At 34.0% G+C, this 21,784-nt stretch overlaps 1 protein-coding gene across 2 annotated transcripts in view; it reads left to right on the top strand.

The window, feature by feature from the left end:
• The window catches only part of LOC113501639 (hemicentin-1), a 113,548-nt gene that overhangs the window by 38,841 nt on the left and 52,923 nt on the right, over positions 1 to 21,784 (top strand). For both annotated transcript variants that reach the window (XM_026882810.1, XM_026882811.1), the window contains exon 2: positions 5,335 to 5,456. In XM_026882810.1, coding sequence (XP_026738611.1) covers positions 5,335 to 5,456 — 122 coding nt within the window. The remainder of the gene's footprint in view (positions 1 to 5,334; positions 5,457 to 21,784) is intronic.

The following is a 21,784-nucleotide window of genomic DNA, read 5'->3' as shown; positions in this document are numbered from 1 at the left end:
CACATATTCATAAAAGGATTAGGACAACAAGGATTAGGTAACATAGGGTCTGTTTTAACAGACTTAAAAAAGGCAGGATTATGCTTTACAGCGATATACCACGCGGGCGAAACTGTGACCGACGGCTAGTGGTCAATAATTCTTACTTTTGGTAGGTACATAACATACCAATATCTTAAGTTTAAATCGTATCTAACGTATTCAGCCATTTTTTCGTAATTTTGAAACGGAATATCTTGAGTCAGTACGATTAAAGTAGTAAGTTTTACGGCAGCAATAAAAAAGCTTTACCTTAAAGTTATAACTAAGATTTCACTGGCTGGTTACTCCGATATTTAGGAGTCTTTGAAAACGCTTTCCTTATGCTCGTATTTCTGGAGATTAGCATTGCAGATTTTTTATTTTATCGTAAATGAGAATCACATTATTTTTGGCAAATGACTATTGTTTAGCTCGACTGTTGTTCTAGTGGTTAGTGGCTCTGACTGCTTAACGGAGGTCTTGGGTTCGATTCCCACCCAGTAAATGATAATAAATGAATACTAAATAATAATAGTAAACAAATTATCGTGTAATAAGCACAATAATTTGTTTACCTATAGATGTTATGCATGAATTTAGGAATTTACTTCTTTAGAATTCCTATAGAGATGAACTTGTCAATGGAGCTGTTTGAAAATATTAATTAATTATTTAGAGTTTTTATAGATATAGATTTTCCTAGCCCAAGGTTGAACTTTGCGGTTTGTTTCAAAGCCATGGCCTGGTAAACTCTTCCCCATATTTTTCCGTGACGTAAATAAAAAGGAAAGCAATATGTCGTAAAGATTAAAAATAGATGGAATCTGTCTCGCTGTGACCACGGCGGTGCAATGCGGGTGAATCGTGTCCGGGTACCACAAAATCTTCTGGTTTAGTCTAAATAACCTGACACGGCTACAACTGCGCACTGAGGCACTTACCTCAGTCTCTAACACTAACGCTTAACTAAATGTGAATTGATTTCTTAAATTGGTCCAACTCCTGTTAGTAAGGAATCACTATAAAACGTAAATGACTGTAAAAATAGTAACTTCTGGAATGAAAAGATCTGTAGTTAACTCTTAAAAAAAGCCTTTGTTTTGGCAAACTGCTAACATAACATATTATATTGTGTTTTGAGTATGTAAAGTGTGTATTAAAATTACAGATCAGATATTTTTGTTGATTTCTTGATCTTACAAAAAATAATATCATTAGTAAAGTTGTGTTCATAGGTGCTTACTTAATGCCGATGCAATAAAAATATGAACTGTTAAGTGCCGAGCTAAATGGAGCGAAAAATGTCAACATTTAATTTTCTTTAAACTTTCTTTAGTATCGTGACGTATCTTTAACAAGAAAAATATAGTACACACTTCAAAATACGTGTCTTTTAAATCTAAGTTAGTGTGATAGTAACAAAACAGCTTGAGCAAATAGGTCCATGATGTCTGAATAAACATCTGTCGTGGATGCTTGCCTCTCCCTCGGGAATACCGTATTTCCAAACCCGGTGCGCTTGCCAAAACCACTGTAAGGAAACATTAGGAGGCAAAGTGAAATATATCGATACTGCAGACATAAATATTGTTGATTGTATGCTATATTTTTCTGGAAAACAGTAAAAACTAAGGGGGTAAAATAATATATTATAAATATTAAGAAACCGCTTAAACTCTATTTACATCTAAAGGTAGTTTGGTGACCTAGTCAGATATATTATGCGTATCGCTCGAGGCCAAAATAAAGGGTAGGTCTGGATCTGAAAGAAAATGGGAGAGGGTAATTGCCTAGCATAGAGGTCTAAAACAGACAACATAAAAAATCTCATCTGCTCAACCATAAACTCGCAATAAATTTACTGGCTTCAAAATCAGAAATACATCGGTAGCTTTCTAAATACATGTTACAAACATCTTCCAATTAGTATTCTAGAAACAACACAAACAATATGATTCGTTTATATTGTTTTACCATTAAACTGTACCCCGTACTACAAGACGTCAGAGCAGGACGGATGTATCAGTGGAAGGGAGATAACGCTCTACATTGCTCACGCCTGTCACACTCTCGCTAATACTAAATGCAGGCACAGTTTGTTTGGATAGCTCTGCTTTGCAATCAGGTGTCTAGTTGACATGCTGATGTGACATTTCGATGACCTACATTTCTATCGATTTGCTATCAGTGATCTAGGAGTGTTAAGAACAATTTTATCTGCACCAAGATGATGGATCGAAATTAATTAAAAATTACCTGTGTATTATATACATCATATTCTTAGATGTTGGAGGTAAAGGAAAGTGTCATAGGCAGATGATTCAGAAATACAATTTTGTTAACTCTACATTTGTATAACCAGAATTTCAAATAATTATTGTTTCCGGGAATCCATCTTCGAAAATCTACTCCGTTAATTTGAAGCATGTTTACAATATTAATGTCAAAGGGGAAATTTCAGTGAAATTGTATCAATCTGGTTTAAAGGAACTTATTAATTATGTAAGTAACAGCTGTTTAATTTGACACAAAAACTTTGAATAGGACGGAAGTAGGGTAAGACCGAAGTTTTCAGTCTTGAGTACCTATTAAGGATGGTTTACTACAGGGGTGTCTGTAAGCAGTCTTTTAGCGGTAAAATAAGGAAATAATTCCAGGGAACCATGAACCATGGAATTAGGAACATCTTGAAGGAAACTTTTTATAAAACCTCGGTTAGCCGACCTCATTTTGAAGTAAAGAACACCAATGTTCTGTGAATAGGGTTAAATAAGTACGTTTTCATTCCGTTACAGATAGGAACGTTCAATAATTACTCTGACCTCCACGTCTGCAACAGACGAAATAATAAAGTCTAATTAATTAAAGGACACAAAGAGCCTTCAGAGTTTTCCCTTAACCATTTCTTTTGAGGAGTTTTATTCTAAATGTGTTTTAATTAAAATGATAAAGGAAAAAAACATTAAAAACGTTTACGCATTAACGTCAAGCGATACGTACTTAATAGAATTTCTTTTGATAATTTTTGTGTTTTAAAAGGACTAGGAATAGGTATTTTAGTACAGACACAATAAAAATGTTTAATTCAGTAAATTTTTTGGTTGGTAGTAATTGGAAAAGTATGTCAAAAATAGAAATGTTTGTAGCCTTAGAAATAATCAAACGCGTTAGGTGGCGGTGATCAAGTTCCAGCCTGAACATTTCATTCTAGAGACAATGCAGTTGGAATCGAATGTTTGTTCGTCTAGCACCCTTAATAATTGATTGTTTGACTGTCATTCGTTTGAGTGAACCGAACGAATGACATTCGAACTTCGTGTGACATTTGATGGAGTGGCCGTGCTCAGCTCGTTACGGTTGCACATGTGACTGTCCAGAGATGCGCGTAGCGTGTCACTTTTACAAATAGGTGCAATGAAAGGCTCACACGGGATTTGTATGTGTCCCGTTTGAGGCAAATTTGATGTACGGATGGGTATAAAAGTGTTAATCTATTTAGTTCGTCAGTGAGATGTTAAATTATGGAAGGAAAAATGATTTTTCCCTAATTCCGATGGTCAAAAAACTGGTGGAGCTGACATGGTTTATGAGATATTGTCCTATAAGCACCCCAAAATGGAGGCTAGTGATGTCATCAAACAAAAATAACTAAACCTAATAATGGACATGAGAAAACGTTGTCTATTAATTTTCTCTGTTTTCTAGTGTTAGAAACTGTTCGATAAGTATCTCTGCTAAATAAACTTAATTACACGTTTTTATCCTTCGTTTAAAGTTTAGTACAATCCATTATGACGCTTGAAACTCTACTCAATTTATGTAGTACTTGTTAATGGATAATGGTACAAGCTTGCTCGACTCTCGTGAAACACATAAGGCGTACAACCATCAATCCACTGCCCGACCCACTGGTTATAATTAGGATGTAGAGATGGAGAAAAAATACACGTCAGTGAGTGATGGGGCTCTTTATTTATGTACATGGGTTATATCATGCGAATTACATAAAATATATTCGGATCAAACGCGAAAATACACTCTATGGACTGATTTTAAGATATGAAGTAAACGAAATATTGTTCAACATGTTGGGGACACCGGGAATACTATTAAAGATAGGAAAAGCCCTCATTTTAAACCTTTGCTTAAACTATCTTCAATATTAAAAAAAAAATACTTCCAATAGAACATAACACCCCAGTATTTGGATTCGGTAAAAAAATGAATCTATAACTCTACATAATAGAAAGGTAGTATTAAATCATTATACATATGTAGAGGCATAGGCGTTGACTTTAATACGACCGATCTATAGGATAATCCCCGTTATTACGTCGGCTCCATACATCACTTTACCTATTAAACTTATTACTACTTTCCATACTTTAGAAACAAGAATATTAAGTAGAGCGTCATTATAATAAAATACGAAAGTACCTCCAAAGCTTGATCGGTGTGACAAGAGAATATCGAATTTGTAAAATATTTTCTCTTTAATTATTTTGTAAGGAAACTTTATTTTCTTCTATTTGTTAGTATTTTTATTTTTCCTCGAATTGGAAAAGTAATTTATTTCCATATGGGAGAATTTTATCTTAAATCAGAGAGAGGTGTTTGTTATTGATATACGTCTTGCTTTTCCTCGCCTATTCTTTTGCCTGGTGGAGGGGCTCGTGGCTTAACTAGCCAGGCTAAGGTGCCGTGTTGCCCAGGTAACTGGGATGAGGAGGTCAGATATGCTGTAGCTCCTTGTAAAACACTGGTACTAAACTGAATACGGTTAAACTGGAAGCTGACCTCAACTTAGTTGGGAAAAGGCTAGAATGATGATGATTAACTGGCGTGGATATCGGCTATTATTTTTTGTAGTTCTAGCTATCACTTCACAAAGCTTTATAAGATTGATTGGTGTGACTGATCGGTCCAATGATCCTGGTCTTTAAATACTTGTTTATAATTAAATAAAACACGCTGTCTCTTGATAACCTAAGGGTTTTAAATAACTCAATTCGTATTTTATTGTTTGAGGATTGTCAGCGTAATGTGCTGTGGTGGTTGCGACATTTCTTCTCCACAGTAAGAGCACTTAGCAAGCTATATGAAGGGTGGGTGATACGGGGTGCATCTTAAATTCGACGTTCAAAAAGTGAATTCATTATTCTTGTATCAATTTTGATTTTGTAAGAAATAAACTCTCTTATTGCGTGCTTTCGTAAGCTACTCTACATTAATGCACATTTTAAAACGTGTTCCATTGACGTGTCCTGTTCTTCAACTTGCCAGCAGTGTACTGATGTATTACTTCTATTCCAGATGCCGTGCAAAGGTTCATAGAGATGCCGACGTACACGGAGGTGAACCCTGGTGAAGATGCTCTCCTCAAGTGCAGGATATCAGACAAGAAAGGAGTTTGTTCGTGGCAGAAGGATAACAAGGTTAGTGATCTTGATATATCTTAATATTCTATACTCAATACTTTATTATGCACTTAATAATGGATAAACGACATAAAAATGAAGTAAATAAATACATATGTTGCATTTTTTTTGCAAGACAAAAGTTGTATAAAATCTTATTTGCAATAAACGAAATGAATCTTAATAATAACATTATTTAAAGCAAAACTATCCTTTGTAATGAAATAGAGAGTCCCCGTGGTCCCCGTCTCATAAAACAAAAATAGTGACTAATAGTTGTTCGTCTTGAAATTTTCATACATTAGCAAATGTATAAAGTTATATGGCAAGTTTTGCGCTGTTACGTTTACTTGAAAAACGATCTATTAAACAAACTAACGGAGATGTTTGCTCCCAAGTCGCCGCAACAGAACCATCTCCTTCAATTTATTAAAAGGTTTGTCATTCAACATTTCACAATCGAATTCATAATGAAATCCATTTCACTTCAGATTCTTGTCAGATCAAATTAACTGTTGCATCCCCCATAATGAAATTTGTCGTCCAAAAATCTTCTGATCGATAAAAACCACTTAAATCTGTTATTTTCTTTTAAAAGTAATATATTTAATAAGTCAGATGCAAGCAGATTCTATGAATGAAGTTAACATATCATAAATATTATATTCTTAAAAAGGTTCGTTCAATCCAGATGTTACACGATATTGTTCTTACGGAACGTCATTTTGTTCGTAAGTTAATTTGATTTTAAAAGTGACTCACTGCATAATGCTGCTTCAATATTGTTTTTTAATTTTTAAATTACTTGTCTTGTCGTTTTGGGTGTGACAAAAGCTTATTTATTTATTGGGTACATGTTACAATCTTACATTTGGTACAAAATCGAGCTTAGTACCTACCTATACTAATATGTATAGTGAAAGTACCTAAATATATTTTAATCTTGTATTCAAAACTTCAAGCAAAATATTTGGTAAAATACACAACACATTATCACGGTACTTAATTCAGTTAATCTTCATGTAAAAAACAACAGTTACCAACAATCACGCCGTTTCACAAACGAATAAAATACAAACTTAATTTAAATCACATCCAAGTCCTTTCGAACATTCACTTCGTTTTAAATATTTTCTAAATACATCTAACTGAAACAAAAATTAAAATGGCTGCGAGCTCGTGCTCGACGAACGTCAATTTACGGCTAATTACCACTCACTTACTCTTACAAATTAACACTTTAATATTAATAAGCATTATTATGTAGAATACATGTTATGAAAGCTGATTTTACAAGTATTGATTACCTCGACTGTAATTAAGCCTTTTACATTGTTATTTCTCCTGAACATCCTATTAAAGCTTGGAACTGCTTGTCATATAGAGATGGAGCGATTGAAGACGAACAATTGAAATCTAGATTCACAAATGTTTGCTCTACATCTGGCTGCTTTTGTGGATGTGATTTGAATGTCTGTAAAACGTACCGCGTCACAAGGATTGAATTCCTAAGTGCGGGAATAGTTCTTTTTGAGAAGTTGCCTCGTAGATTCTTGTGAGGGAAAATACAATTCCTGGAACCTTTTTTTCAGATGTGAAATCTTCAAATGAATCCATGATTTGATTTTACAAGTAACTTCACTTTTGTCATAAGTCATGCCGTTGTCTATAAAACATAAAATATATTTCGTATAAAGCCATATCTCTTTCACTACTGCAGTCTACATTTCTACATGTAGATATAACATGTATTTCTGCTTACCGACTAACTAACGCGACTCTCGCAAAATCCACGTGAAAATTTTGTTAGCGTTTTTTGATGAGCGGGCGAGTGTTCACTACTTGCTTTGCTTGCATATCATAGGGTAAAACAAAATGCTAGACGTAAAATATTTACTATCCGGCTGATATTTTTTGAAATGTATTTTTTTAAACACTCTATATGCTAAAGTGAGTGGTATGTGGGATAAATGTATGGTTGGAAAGTAATAGCTCTACTAAAAACATTTTTGTGCTTTAAAGTGTCAGGAGTTTATTATTAATACAACAAACAAAAAATCAACTTTAAAGGGTCAAGGACTTCAATTGAAATCATCATTATCAGCATTTTTTAGACCCTGATTCGATGCTCTATGCTCCGGTATAAATCAAAATATCAGAAGCAAATAATATCAGTCTTATAATCTGACGAACTTTCTCCACCTGTTACGTTCTAAGATACTTTTATCAACAGCAACTCAAGTAAATAAAACTTCGCGAGTGTATCTATATCAATTTGAAAACAAAAACTTTCGTATCAGTTGTCACTTTGTTAAAAGAAAAGTTTTCTCCAACGAAGACTGATGGGTTATGAAGAATGTTCTACTACAGACCACTCACCTACCACTACCTCACAAAGCAAATCAGTCGCAATTGTGGAAGGGAGACAGAAATACACAAGTCGTAGTACGACGTCCCGCTTGCACATGAGCAAGATTCTATATTTAAGATTTGATAGCAAGACTGGTAGAGTTGGAGCTAACATCCATTATTTATGCACAATTGCTTGTAGAGCACGATCATACACCATTCTGCAGACTTCAAGTGTGATACGTCACGTACGAAGTATTTATCTTATGTTTTATTTGTCTATTGTCCGTTTATGACGTCATGGAGAGCAACCAGTTGTGAAGCAAAGAGTTTGAGTATAGTGATAAGAAACTTTGACAGATTCTTTATTTGTAATTTATGATGTGACGAATGAATGAGTAACGGTTATAATTAAAGTCGTTTGTCACTGATATTACTCTTAATGTTATTAGACATTAGTACTGTATTAAGGCTCTTTTTGATTAGTATTTATTTCGTAAACTGTTCAAATAATTAAAAATGATCTACAAAACTCTGAATTTTGTACAAAAAATAAAATTTTCAGTTAAAAGTTCTTATTGAAACTTGTAACATCGTCATTTGTTTCTCATTAAATTTACTTTTTGACATCCATTTTTGAATTTTATTCAGGTTTTTGATTTAATTTAACACGTGTTTCTATTTAATCTGGTCAGTAGTTAAAATATGAAGCAATTAATAAAGTTATTTTCCTCATTTGATCACAATTTAGAGAATATTAGATAAGTGAACCTCAACAACAAATCACGGACCCCAACTAAAATTTATTATAAATGCTCAAGTTTGTTGCTTAATCACCAGTTAACTGACTGGGTTAGGTACTATTTTAGAATTAAATTTGAATTAACACGCACTATGTAACAACCAAGTTCAAAATGTTTTGAGGGTTCAATTAATTTTCAAATCATTTGTAATTTTCCTTGTGAATGATATTTTTGAATACTGGAGCAAAACCATATACCTACCAAAAAACATTAAAAAAAAGGTTAGAAAGACAGATTTGGTTCAAATAGAAAGATGTGAAAATAGTTTTAAAACATCAGCCTGTATTTCTCATAACACTCTTGCAACGATTCTTCATGTAGAGCATAGAAGTCAGCATATTATATTAATTAACATTAAACAATTCAGCTTGCTTTCTACCCGTTCGCGAATATTCGTGTCAAACAGTCTATCTGCAGTAAATAAATTTTCTTTCGTTAAATAAAAGCTTGCACGAATACCCAGTGGTTAAAGTGACTACCAAAACCCACTGTGCGCATCGTGTCGCGGGTTCGACAAGCAGTCTCCGTGTCTTTCTGCATGTGGCTTTAATGTTTGTGAAACCCTGGCGACACAAGGGCTAAATTCCTTAGAGCTGGAGGCGTTTTTTAAAGAAGAATATAGGAGGCCGTATGCGACTAAATATGCCTTAAAATTTCTCGACGTTTCAGCATTTGCTCTAAAAATACAAAACCGTATTAGTTTACCTATCCTTTTCTACAACTCTACATAAAAAGAATAGCAGATATATTGCGGCTAAAACTGAGAGCCACAAAAATGGTTTTAATTACCATACACATCAAGTTATTTGCTAAAAATGGACGTTTGGACGTTATCACAGCGTTCTCGTAACGACATCGTGATTTGTTTTCCGGAGCTTAATACGTGATTCAAAGTGCCGTGCGACAACCTCATTAGTGCACCATGAATATAGGTATAAACCTCTTTGTGGTTTATGTTTTACACAATGGCCTGTACTATTCTACGCTGAGGTATTTAAAGGTCTAAAATGATCATAAGAGTTTGATTGAAACACGTTTGATGCTTTATGAAAGCTGAAAGGACTGTCGTAATTATCACATTTCAACCTCGTATGACTGAATAGTATAGTTTTGTTGTGTAGGTCATTGTATACGTAGGGTAGTCCAATTGTTTTAAAGAACCTAAGTGCGTAAATATTTCAGACGGTCCAAGCAAGCAAGAGACAAGAGTAGTGTAATCGTTTTTTGACCTGTGGCATCTTATATTATACGAATGAAAAGTTATCCTAAGTAACGAAACAAAGCGACCACGTGAACGTCCTGCGATAAAGGAAACGAAAATAAACGAAATTTAACTTATCAGCGTCAACATGGTGATTTTCTAATATTATTACAAAGCAATGTATAGCGATGGAAAGTTCAGTATTATAATAAAGGTATGTGGTAACGAATAGTGTTGTTCGGTTGTATGGTTCATGAATTAAATGATTTAGTCATAGTTAGTCACGTTTTGGCGACATTGGAATTCGTACGATGTAAAATGTGTGACGTGTTTAGAATTAAATTAGAGAAATTTATCACCGATCTACTGTGCCTACAAATTGTTTTTTAGTCGAATTTATCTAAATTAACAATACTCTTTTTTTAGTTAGTTGTAATACAATACGATGTGTCTAATACTACAAAAAATATGAAGTTTAATCTAAAGATTTTTACTATTTCAGAAACACTTACTTGTTCTTTTATGTGTGTCAACAGAAGGGACCAGTTTCAGAGAGTTCTTAAAACAACATAAAATAAACCTATTTATTTCTTCCTCTTCACGTTTTTATAGGGTACCCGTAGAATTTACCAAAAGCTCTGAATAAAGCTACGCTTGAGTTACAAAGTTCACAATAATATCTCCTTTGGTTACATTTAAGTATTCGTAAAATAATATTCTTAAATAAGGCAGATTGCAAAAAAATATTGGTTACGTATTTTTAGGTAAACCTATGAAGTGAAGAACTAGACCTCACTACCACGTGAGGTCTAGTAACGCCACTTGTCTGTAAAAGTGTAGTGATTAGTTCACACGAGATTTTAGCTTAGGTACTGTATAATTTTTATATTGTTCCTACGTCATCGTCGGCAAGCCCTCTGATCTCATAAAAAAGTACTTTATAACTTATTTTAATGTGCTAGAGATGAGCTACTTCACTTAAGAAACCAAAAACTACCCAAAACTAAACCAAATAAAGTCTAATATTAAAATTTCTGTACCACATTTAAAAAGCGTTTATTTTTTCTTTATCTCGCTGAAGAAAGACAATAACAGCGATGCAGTGTAGAGCCAAACCACAAAGGAAGAGGCGTGGTTTCACTTCGCGATAGCAAGTACATTACTGAAAATACGAACTACCCACACATGTGTATAAATGTTTCAACTTTAATAATGCTAAAACACCAAGTTTAGAAACTTGTAGAATGTATTTTTCTTTCAAGTCGCTTGTTTTCGAAAACGGAGTATGAATCTTAGGTACAAGTTTTTTTATCGTAGAAATTTTAGATTTACATTTTATTCTAGTTTGATTCCAAAATAATATTTAGGGTTTCGTACGCAATAGTTAAAACGGGAGCCTATTATAAAGAATCCACGTCCATGTCCGTTTGATTTATCCGTACCGTCTGTCCATCTATCACTAGGCTGTATCTTACGAACCGGACGATGCTCGTTACTCAATATTTATAATCCCCATAATGTATATTTTAACACTTGGTAGGTTAGATATACGAAAAATAATGGTCTTGTTGGGTGCAGCATATAGTAGTTACACTGTTGAACCGTTTTCAAAGATAATGCATACGGAACAATAAGTGCTCCAGACCGACTCGCACTTGGCCGTTCTGCACATATTTTTATTTTGTCTCCTATATTGAATTGAATGTAGAATGGACGATGTCATATCTAAAGATAAATATTTAAAGCGAAATTATTTTTCTGAAAAACATAAACCGGCTATAATTTATGGACATGGTTTTTTTGAACTTCATTATTATTAAAAAAAAAATTGTTTGAATGTCCATCAGGGACATAACTCTCAGACAATATTTATTTTAAATAATAATTACATTTGCTCTTGAAATAATATAATTTTATGAAAGTTTTTATTCGTATAACATTTTTGGTGTACGTTAACGGGTTGACATAAACTGAGGTACCTACCGCTGTCTGTCCATCTGTCACCAGACTATATCTCATGAACCGCGATAGCTAGACAGATGGATGAGGTTGTGAAAAAAGTTACATAATAGTTTTTCTTAATTTGGAACCTTAAATGTCGCAAGTCAGACATTTTCTTTTTATTAATAACGACTCCCCCGTAATTATTGAAATCGTTGTGTCGCGGGGGTTTTACAAACATACAAATCACATACACACAGACTCAGACTTGACTGCTACACTTGAACCAACCGTCCCTTTACTTCAACGAAAGCTGTTGGCTCAAGTTGTGATTTCTGTTTATAAGAAACTCGATATAACAGTGTACACATGGTAATTACCGTGTGTCTGTCACTCGGTACTGATATGTGAATCAGGCCGGATCGGGTGCTGTTATACACGAGAACGTGAATATGTAGAACGTATAAAGCATTATTTAACAGTAAGAGTTTTTGTAATGTACGGTCGGGAACAAAAATTATATCACAGTAATTTATGTAACGTTTTTTTGAAGTCTCAAGTCTTGATCTGAGCTTGATTTTTTTATTTTATTTTATTTATTAGGGACAAAAAACAGTTACATGCCAGGCTTAACTACAAATTCTTAAATTAGCACAATTCTCAAAATACATGTTAACAAAGTCTATACCATATTTATGTTATTATACATAAATATGGTATATATGGTATAGGTCTTTGGCTTGCAGTAGGATGAAAACAAAAAAAAATCTCAGGCTGGCCTAATTCAGCTGAATGAAATAGTTTCCATGGAGAAACCGCGAATTTTTCAAATCGTCATTATCATCAGTGCATTTTTGTCCACTGCTGGACATAGGCCTCTTTAAGTGAAGAACTTACTAAAATAAATCTTAAAATCAATACGTTAAACGTCTGAGTATTTCTAGTATAAAAAATGTTATTCTGATTTATATTTAAAGACTTGTGTTGCTGATTGTACACAAGGCAAATCGTACAATAAATGTCGCACTACTGTAATATAAATAATACAAGAAAGTTACGACCTAGGAAGCGGTGGCGAGACGACCATAACGCTTACCGCGCAGGCTGGTTCCATGCGGCCCAGAATAGAGAGTCGTGGAAGGATTTGGGGGAGGCCTTTGCCCAGCAGTGGGAAACAGTGGGCTAGAGAGAAAAAAAAAAAGAAAGTTCCAATAGGTAACTTGAGCAGTGATTGTTGGATCAAACATTATTTCGAACGTACGTAATCTTTTGTATTCACACGTCACAATAATGTAATAACAATAATCACCCTGAAGCAAAAACTGAAATAAAAAAACTAAATAAGTAATTTCATTCAAATAAAATTTAAATACAAAAAACGTCCAAAATTGGAGACAAATTCATTGCAAAGAAAAGCACGAAATATTAAAAAAATAATTGTAATTGATTAAATAAATTCTATTCGAAATAAAATACTATCCCAATCACAAAAGGTACGCTTGATTTAAAAAAGAAAGTATTATAATATTAATAAATTTTTATATGAATGAAAATATTATATTATTCCTTTTACCATTGTCAACTTTTTTTGCTTAAACGTAAATCACAAATGCAGAGCCCAAGTGTTCTAGGCATACACGAAGGTAGTAGTTCACACATATTTACACTGCGCGGGAAACTCACAAGCCCGGAGTAAAAAGTTAAGCCTTTGTGGGGCAAGAAAAGGCAGACCTATATAATGGGTGTTGTCATCACGCTTACATTTGTTTGAGGGTGAGTAGGAGCGTTAGAGATATACACACGTGACCTATTGAGTTTGAGTGATTGGAATTGTAAACTTGAACTTAATTAGAGCACAAAGGACAAAGATTTTATCGTCAGTTTTACATTGGACAGCACCCAAATTTGACGACCATTCACCGCTTTTTAAGTGCTCTAGGTATGAAAAAGAATGCACCACATATTCCACAGAACAGCACGCTGTTTTTTCATCTATAGGATAACTTTAATAAAACCATATAATAAATACAAGAATTTCCAACTTACAATAAACTAATTTTAAATAAACCTAGTTTAAATCCAATTTAACAACAACTCTAATGTTAAATTCATTCCCAGAAACATTATTCAAACGAATCAAAATCTAAACAGAAATAGTTTCATTGAAAACAAATGAAGTTTCCGACATCCCAAACTTCCCATTTGTAATTCCTTAATGCGGGAAACAATTCCGTTGTTAAACGATAAACAAAACTAGCCAGTTACCCAACCACCACTTCTTAAGCCAGTAACAATTGTGTGAGAGAGATAGCATACTACACAGTGTAGAGCTCCATCTCGCTTACACACCTGTAAGAATATGCTTTAAGACGCGATAGTACAGCCCCAGGAACAAAGATAAAACTAAACGTTAACATTAACCAGTGTTTATCAGTCGGGTTAACGTTTTAACTGTACGGTTTGGTATGAGCAATCGTTGCGCGCGAGATCTGAATCTTAACTAAGGTTAGTCACGATTGTTTTTAAAGTTAACCGCAGTTTTAAACGGATTAGGTCGCATCCTGTATGCGGCAAGTGAGTTTGCTGTTTATCGGTTATGCGATGTTAGCTCGAAAGTAGTTTGCGTATGGTTCAATTAGTAATTATAAACTTTGGCCTTACGTGTAAGAGCCTGTGACTGGAGCTGAAGTGGGAAATACAGTGCAAAGCCTCCTTTACAAAGTCGTGGGAACCTGAAACTGGGCGCAGAAATATTATAAAGGCTAAAGTTTGTATGTTTTATTATCCTATTACCAAAAACTGCGAAACTAATTTTGAAATGAAAATAGTTACCTATAACTTTGGATTAAGACAGATTTTTTGTATAACGGCAGGCCACATCTAATACCTACTTAAAAATTGTATTTTTATGTTTCTGCCCTTCGATCATCCTAATATTTTGTGTTTTAACTTAGCGTTCATAGAACGAATACAAAAACACAGCTTTGTATAATAATACTTGTCCATTAAATCCTAATTTGTACTGAATTACCTCTTTCATGAATTTTTGGCTGACGAAAATATAGTAATTTATGTATGAAAGCTATTAGTGATTCATGATGTTCAATAAAATTATGATAATATTGATAGTCATGCCATTAAAAATATTGTACGGAATAAATTGTAACTGTTCACCATGAACTGCGGGTGCACCACCTCTTCTATAATTTTATCAATCTTTATTAAATGCTGAGGAGGTTTACTCACGTGTTTATCGGGAGCTCCGACTAGTTTCGTTCGACTCACGATCTCGCCGCCGCGCCAGCTCATGATTAAGTACTCCGGTTGGGTCCGAAACTAGTCGGGCAATCCCGATAAATACGCGTGAGTAAACCGTTGCCTCATTTAATAATCCTTACGAAAGTTACTATTAAACAATCTTTGTTCAAAAGATGTTAGTACTTATATTTCGATTGAATACCTCTTTGCTTGTATTTTGAGGTAGAAAAGAGCAAAATACACAAAGCACATTAATTATTAGGTAATGGTTTTATTTCGATACACACAGCCCAAAATAGCAAGCGTGAAACCAATGCACTAACTAATGGGGAATATGCACGTGACTTAAATATGGACAAAATATTTTTTTTTGTAATATTTATTGCTACTGAAAACACACTATACAATTATTTTTAGAATTTCTTTTAATTTAATAATGAAATTTAATCATCAAAAAGTGGCTGTTTTGAAATTACCGCGCAAATTTTCGAAACGCAACACTATTGGTGGAACAAAACGTGACGTCAGTTTTACACGAGACGTTTGCTGTCAACAAGCTATTTGTATGGTTTCTTTTTGGAGGAATAATTGTTATTGTATTGTATCCATGGTAATTAAGTCGATATTCACTCACTTTATTTATTTTTTGGTAATTTTGTAAACCAATCACTTTGCTGTTGACATCGAACTCGTGTAATGGTGACGTCACGAGCAAGCGCGCCAAAATGGCCGCGTTTAAATTGATCGCGATTTTAATATTTAATTTTTTGCATAATAGTTTATATTTTTCACGTGATATTTGTATGTTTGGTAATGTAATAACTAGTAGAAACATATAAAAAATAAAAAAAAATCATGCATATTCCCCATTGCTTGCAATATGTTAAGTCTGAATTTTGGCTTTATTCCCATTATAACGAGATTTGGTTTTAAGTGGCATTTATCAAAATACAACCACCACTGTCTGTCAGTAAGGAATTAATTTTAATTCGACCTCATTAAACATTCTTTGACCCGATAAGGTTAAACAGATTTGGGATAAAAAATCCGAGCGCCTTTACTACCATAAACGAAAAAAAAAACTTGGGCATAATGTCCTAAGTTAACTTTTTTAGGCAATGATCACTGCATCAGTAATTATGGTAATGACCTCCTTGTTCTTTAAACTCGTTTGTTACCTCTTGTCTATGGGTAACTTCGCGGGTGGTTAAAAAAAAAGCATTTCATGAATATCATTACATTCATCACTATTTATATTCAACATGGCGTTATCTTAATTGTTTGATGTTTATCGTAAGTTACTCGTAATATTAAGCTTTTGTGAATGTTTATTTGAGGGTTAATTCAATTTTGAAACAGGACGTTAATATTAATACTTGTAAAGGGATTTGTGTGAAGTGGCTTAGGGCAGAATAGTCCATTATAAAATGATGGAAAACTGTTCCCAGCCATATGACTCAAAATACGATGCTAGTTAGGAATGCTGGATTTACACCTCTTTTGGTAATTATCATAATGTATGAGACCATCAAGTTCATTTTAATACATGTCGTTCTCAAACTTATGTGAATGTCTATGTGCATTCTGACTTGATTTCTTCATTCATTAAGATAAAGCGAAATTGTTAAGTTAAGCTGTCATCATAGTAGGTACCTGTCTTTTAGGTATTTTTGCCAAATTTCCATTTGTGAATACTTCAATAATTGTTTTAAAAACTAAGCTAGGAAGTCCGTGGTATTATCATTGTTCTGATTTCAAAAAGCAATGAACTATTTATATAATCTCTAAAACTAGAAACTTTTTCACGTTAGATTTTTCTGAATTCTCTATCCGTGCCAGCCAATGACATCTCAGTCCACATTTCTATATTTTTTCGTTTGCATCGGTATCATATCGGATAAAATATTGTATTTTTATTAAAAACTGACTTCGAATGCAATTGAAAAGTTTAGTTCCTCCCACATATTTGTGAGTGGTCATACCTTTTGTGCAACACAATAGTTTGTTGAGGACTCCGTGGCGTACAATTGTGCCACGTTTCTTTGAGTTTCGAGTGAACTGTAACAACATACTTACAGATGTTACAAAATTCAGTGTAACAAAATCCTTACAGTATTGTCAAATCTATGAATGCAGAAGATTGTTGCAAACGCAACAAGATGATAAGGTAAGACTGTAGCTTTTCCGATAGCTCGCTTTTGTGTTATCGAACGATTTTAATCTATAAGCCGATGACATTTGACATGTATTCACGTGGCTGTTATTTCTATGAATACAATACGGTCGGAGACAAAGGCGCGATGTATAGTCATTACCAGGCCCCTCACGAGTCGGCTCTCCGTGATTCATGCTCCCTGGGAACGTGGGCACTGTTGGCAGAACGCCTGCTGGCCCCGGGCACACCACAAACTATACCAAAGAGTATTTAGTTACAGTAGAGCGCTTGGACCTTCAAACTGTCAGAAAAATGAACGTTCATAATTACTTCGAACTCTTAAAACAGTTACTATGCAAACTGTCGTGATCGTGTGAGCGAGACACCGCTATCTAACGCATGTGCTATCTCGCTTTCACAATGATAAAAATTCTTGCAGGTACTAATACTAGCAGGTTATTGTTGTTTTTATTTATTAAGAAATTATTCTTTTTTCGTCAAAAATCCTGTGAAAGGTAACACGTCAACTCGCTATTAAGATGAATGCGTTAGTCTTACGTAGAAACTTATGTGGGCGAAGTTTATTCACGTCATCAATCCCACTTTAGGGCCGTCGCAAAAAACGTGTGTATATTTTACGTGCCGTTTGTTTCGTATTAATAAAGCAGGTGTGATTTAGATACTTCCCTGTTTCATTATACCTTCTAAATGTTGTTTTTATTCTTAAAGTGAAGAGATATAAAAAGTGATCTAACCATCTCATCTGTTAAATAAAATAGGCGACACTTTTAATTATATAAGTTTATCAATGACTAACTACAGCCGTATTCAAGAACGTCATTGAAAATTAACACTACAAAATCATGTTATATGTATCATTATTAAGCGTTACAACAAGGACAGCATACTACCAAAACACAGGCACAAGACTTCGATACTCAACGATTGATTTTCTACACTTCGTCAATTCAATACTCTGAGTTCTCAACTAATGTGGGAATTATAGATACATGTCGCAACGTGCGATAGGGATTGAATAGTAAATTACAAGGATAAACTGCTAAACGGCCATCGGTCGTATCAATCGCGTATTCCAATGAAACCGTTTGATAGATATTTAATCAAGTCCCTTTGTATTGTATTCAAGCCGTTTTTCCATGATATTAAGTAAATTGTCCTTTAGACCTACCAACATCGCTTGAAATGTAAGCCTTTGTAGTTGTGAAAGGGAGAAACAGCTATAGGTCGTGAATTATGCCGTCTCGCTTGTCAGAAATGGAATAGTTTTACTCCAAGCCGTGGTAATAGACCCCCAGTGATCTATTCTTAGAAAAAATAATAGGGCTTCTTAGAATTTCAAATGAATTTTATTGTTCTGTTTTGACTTGTAATAAACTCGATATTAATTTGTTGGGCTGTTTTGTCACTTTTATGGTATTCAAATGATTTTGTTTAAGTAAAGTTATTTCATTAATTAAATGCTTCTATAAATGTAGTTTGGTTATTTTAAATAAGTCAGAACTTTAATTAACTAAATAGCTGTAGGATATTTTGATAAAGTTTGCGCTTTGAGTTGAGACGCAGGTTTGTATCCATTTAGGGATATCATAAAATAGTCGTACGTGACAAAATAAAAGTTCGTCGGCTTTGCAGCATTATTCGAGTTAATGTTTAGTTTTGCAAAAAGTTTTGACTAATATTAAATACAAAAATTTAACCAAACCTTTTAATCTTCCTTTTTATTTTTTTTGGCGTTATTAGGGTTCTGTAACCAACGGGAAAATCGGAAACTTTTTATTAGGCTCTGTTATCCATTACCAGGCTGAAGCTCAAAAAACTTGATAGCTACACATAATATTTCTTTTTACAGTTGATGTATTTCTGTGGCCGCTATAACAAGAATTAACTAAAATAAAAATCGAGGTTGAGCAACAGTTGGTACATCATAAATATGATGGGTAATGTTTCTTTTCCGCATTTCTGTTTACTTTAGACAATTTCAGTTGACGACCTTCGTGGTCGAGTGGCGTACGTACCGGTTTCAAGGTGTCGCTAGCTCTGAGGTCCCGGGTTCGATCCCCGGTCGGGTCAATGTAAAATTTCACAATCCTATATTGACTCGGGTCTGGGTGTTTGTTGTACCTTCGTTGTATCTGAATTTCATATCACAAGTGCTTTAGCAACTTACTTTGGTTTCAGAACAATGTGTGTGATGTTGTCCTCATAAATTTATAATTTCCTCTGATCCCTGGTCCGATTCGCACTTGACCGGTATATTTTTGTAATATTTTGCTTTTTCGGTCGGTTGGTAGTTGCCTATTATTATGAAATCACGCACTATTCCGTATTCGCGAACAAAGCGCGGCTTAATGTCGCGTTTTATGAAAGTTATAAAATTATAGGTCCTGTGTGCGTATTTAATGTTTCAGTAATGTAGTTACCATGTCGCCTCTTTCTTTGTCATTAACTAAAGATTATACTCTAAGTAAATATGTAAAATATTCACTTAAATTTTCAGTTTTTTATGTCTGTTTCGATGTTTCAGTATTCATGACACATTAATAAATTAAGAGCAATTTCTTTTGAGATAAATGTTGATGAAATTCTATGATGTATTTTGGACATTGAAAATCTTTTTCATGTTGAGTATAAAATTTCGTTTGCTTATCAAATTATTGTAGACAGTTTCTTAATATGAATCTGTATTTCAGTATATTAGAAAGAAGGACGTTAGAAAAGGAGTATGAATATGTGTGTAACTATTGTTATAAAAGCCTTAATGCGAAGGAGTTCAGACGAACTTTATGCCTTAGGCTTTTCCTGTCAGTCAACCCACAGTGACATACTGGTGGATTCTTACCCATTGTATAAAATGCGCGTTGCCTACACATCTGTAAATATGTATTGTGCTATTATTCAAGAAAACATTAGACACATTATAATCGAAATGTTTAGGATTGTCGAGGCAGTACAAGTGCATTATATTCATTACTGTACGGCAAAAGTTTGTGAGTATGTTTGTTTGTCACATCTTTTAGCCCAAACGGCTTGACCAATTTACATGAAATTTGGTGTGGAGTTAACTGATATCCTGGATTCAATCATAGCTTTTTTATTTAATTGATTTAAAAGGGCAAAGGTTTCCATAGCCATAACCAAAATACACGCGGGCAAAGCCGCGGGTAAAAGTTAGAGTATACAAATAGAAGTTCCAATAAACAAACAATTCTCCTTTTATTGACATATGTTTTGGTCATACATTTTCCGAAAAAAAAATAACCATTTCCATAAAAGTTATTTTTGTACATTTTTAATTGTTCAATTGCGCCGTTATTTGCACCTGCATAGGGTTATTGGCATAGTTATGTTTTCCGAAAATAGTGTTTCGTTGTCGCTTGGGTTGTGACGTAATTATTGTACGAGTAGTATAGCACGGCGCATGCGCAGTGCGTTGCCGAGTGCCGAGTAGTCACGGCCGGCGGTCACGCCGAACACTGCATTGTTCTCAGCCTATGTGAGCTGGCGTAGGAGGTAGAAACAAGCGGTTTTGTGATGATTCATGTCATGTGGTATTGATGATTTTATAGTACCATATCATCTATAGTATGAAAATATACATATAGGTGGGCAAAGGCGTATCTCTACGTATAAAAGAAACAGTGAACAACGTGCTTGTTTTCATGCAATTGGGGCCTTATGTTCTCGTAAAGTTTTCGTAACACAACCTTTAAACCTTGATTCGAAGAAGATTGAATGAAGAGAAAATATCTATCAGAAAAATATCTGTGGTATATTTATGTAAATATGTATGTAAACTGTTTAAAATTTGGTCACTCTTGGGGGTGAAAAAGAAGTAGGCATCTCTTTAATATATGATGTTAAACAAACTCGGCAAAAATAACATTTCGCTTTTAATTTACTGAAAAATTCTCATTATAAATACATAATATGGAAATTAGTGTTAAACAAAAGCTGCGGAAGATTATTATACAAAAAGGCCTATACTGTGTAAATATGAAACGTCAAAGTAAATAAAATAAATATACATAATTCTGCAAAAAAATAGGGTAGACGCAGAGAGTACTTTAAATAAATCCCGTAGAAACATAATAATCAAGAAAAATCTACTACTAGTAAAACCATGTTGACATGTTTAGCTCGATTTTTCTCATAGTGAGGAAATTGTAGGATTTTAATCCTACGCTTCGGTAATTCTTGCCGGTATTCGTGTTAACATTGGCTAGTCTCTGATTCAAAGTTCCTCATATTATTTGGCCGAAACAAATGACTGAGGCTACTGGAACTAAAATATATTGTTTACATTCTTATATAAAACGCTAAAACTAAATTTAATTTTAACATATTTCTATGTAACGCTATATCATCGGTAATTTATACAGAAGGACAGCGTGGTGCTATAATCTCTTGCGCTGTTTCTTCTTTCGCAGCGAAAGCACTTAGGAAGCGGTGAAGGGTGGGCGACTGTAGATACTGTCCATTGTAATTTTACTCTCAAAAAGTGCTACTTATGAAACTAATTTGAGTAAATGATTTTTATCTTGGTTGTAGAAACCACCACAAGCTATTTCTTTACATACATGTGCATCAAACTGCCAAGTTTAAATTATTGAAAGCTACT

Source organism: Trichoplusia ni, chromosome 16 (genome assembly GCF_003590095.1).
Source record: "Trichoplusia ni isolate ovarian cell line Hi5 chromosome 16, tn1, whole genome shotgun sequence".
In the NCBI taxonomy this organism is placed as follows: Eukaryota; Metazoa; Arthropoda; class Insecta; order Lepidoptera; family Noctuidae; genus Trichoplusia; species Trichoplusia ni.
The sequence above is the reverse complement of the archived record's forward strand: the minus strand, read 5'-3'. Positions and strand labels throughout refer to the sequence as shown.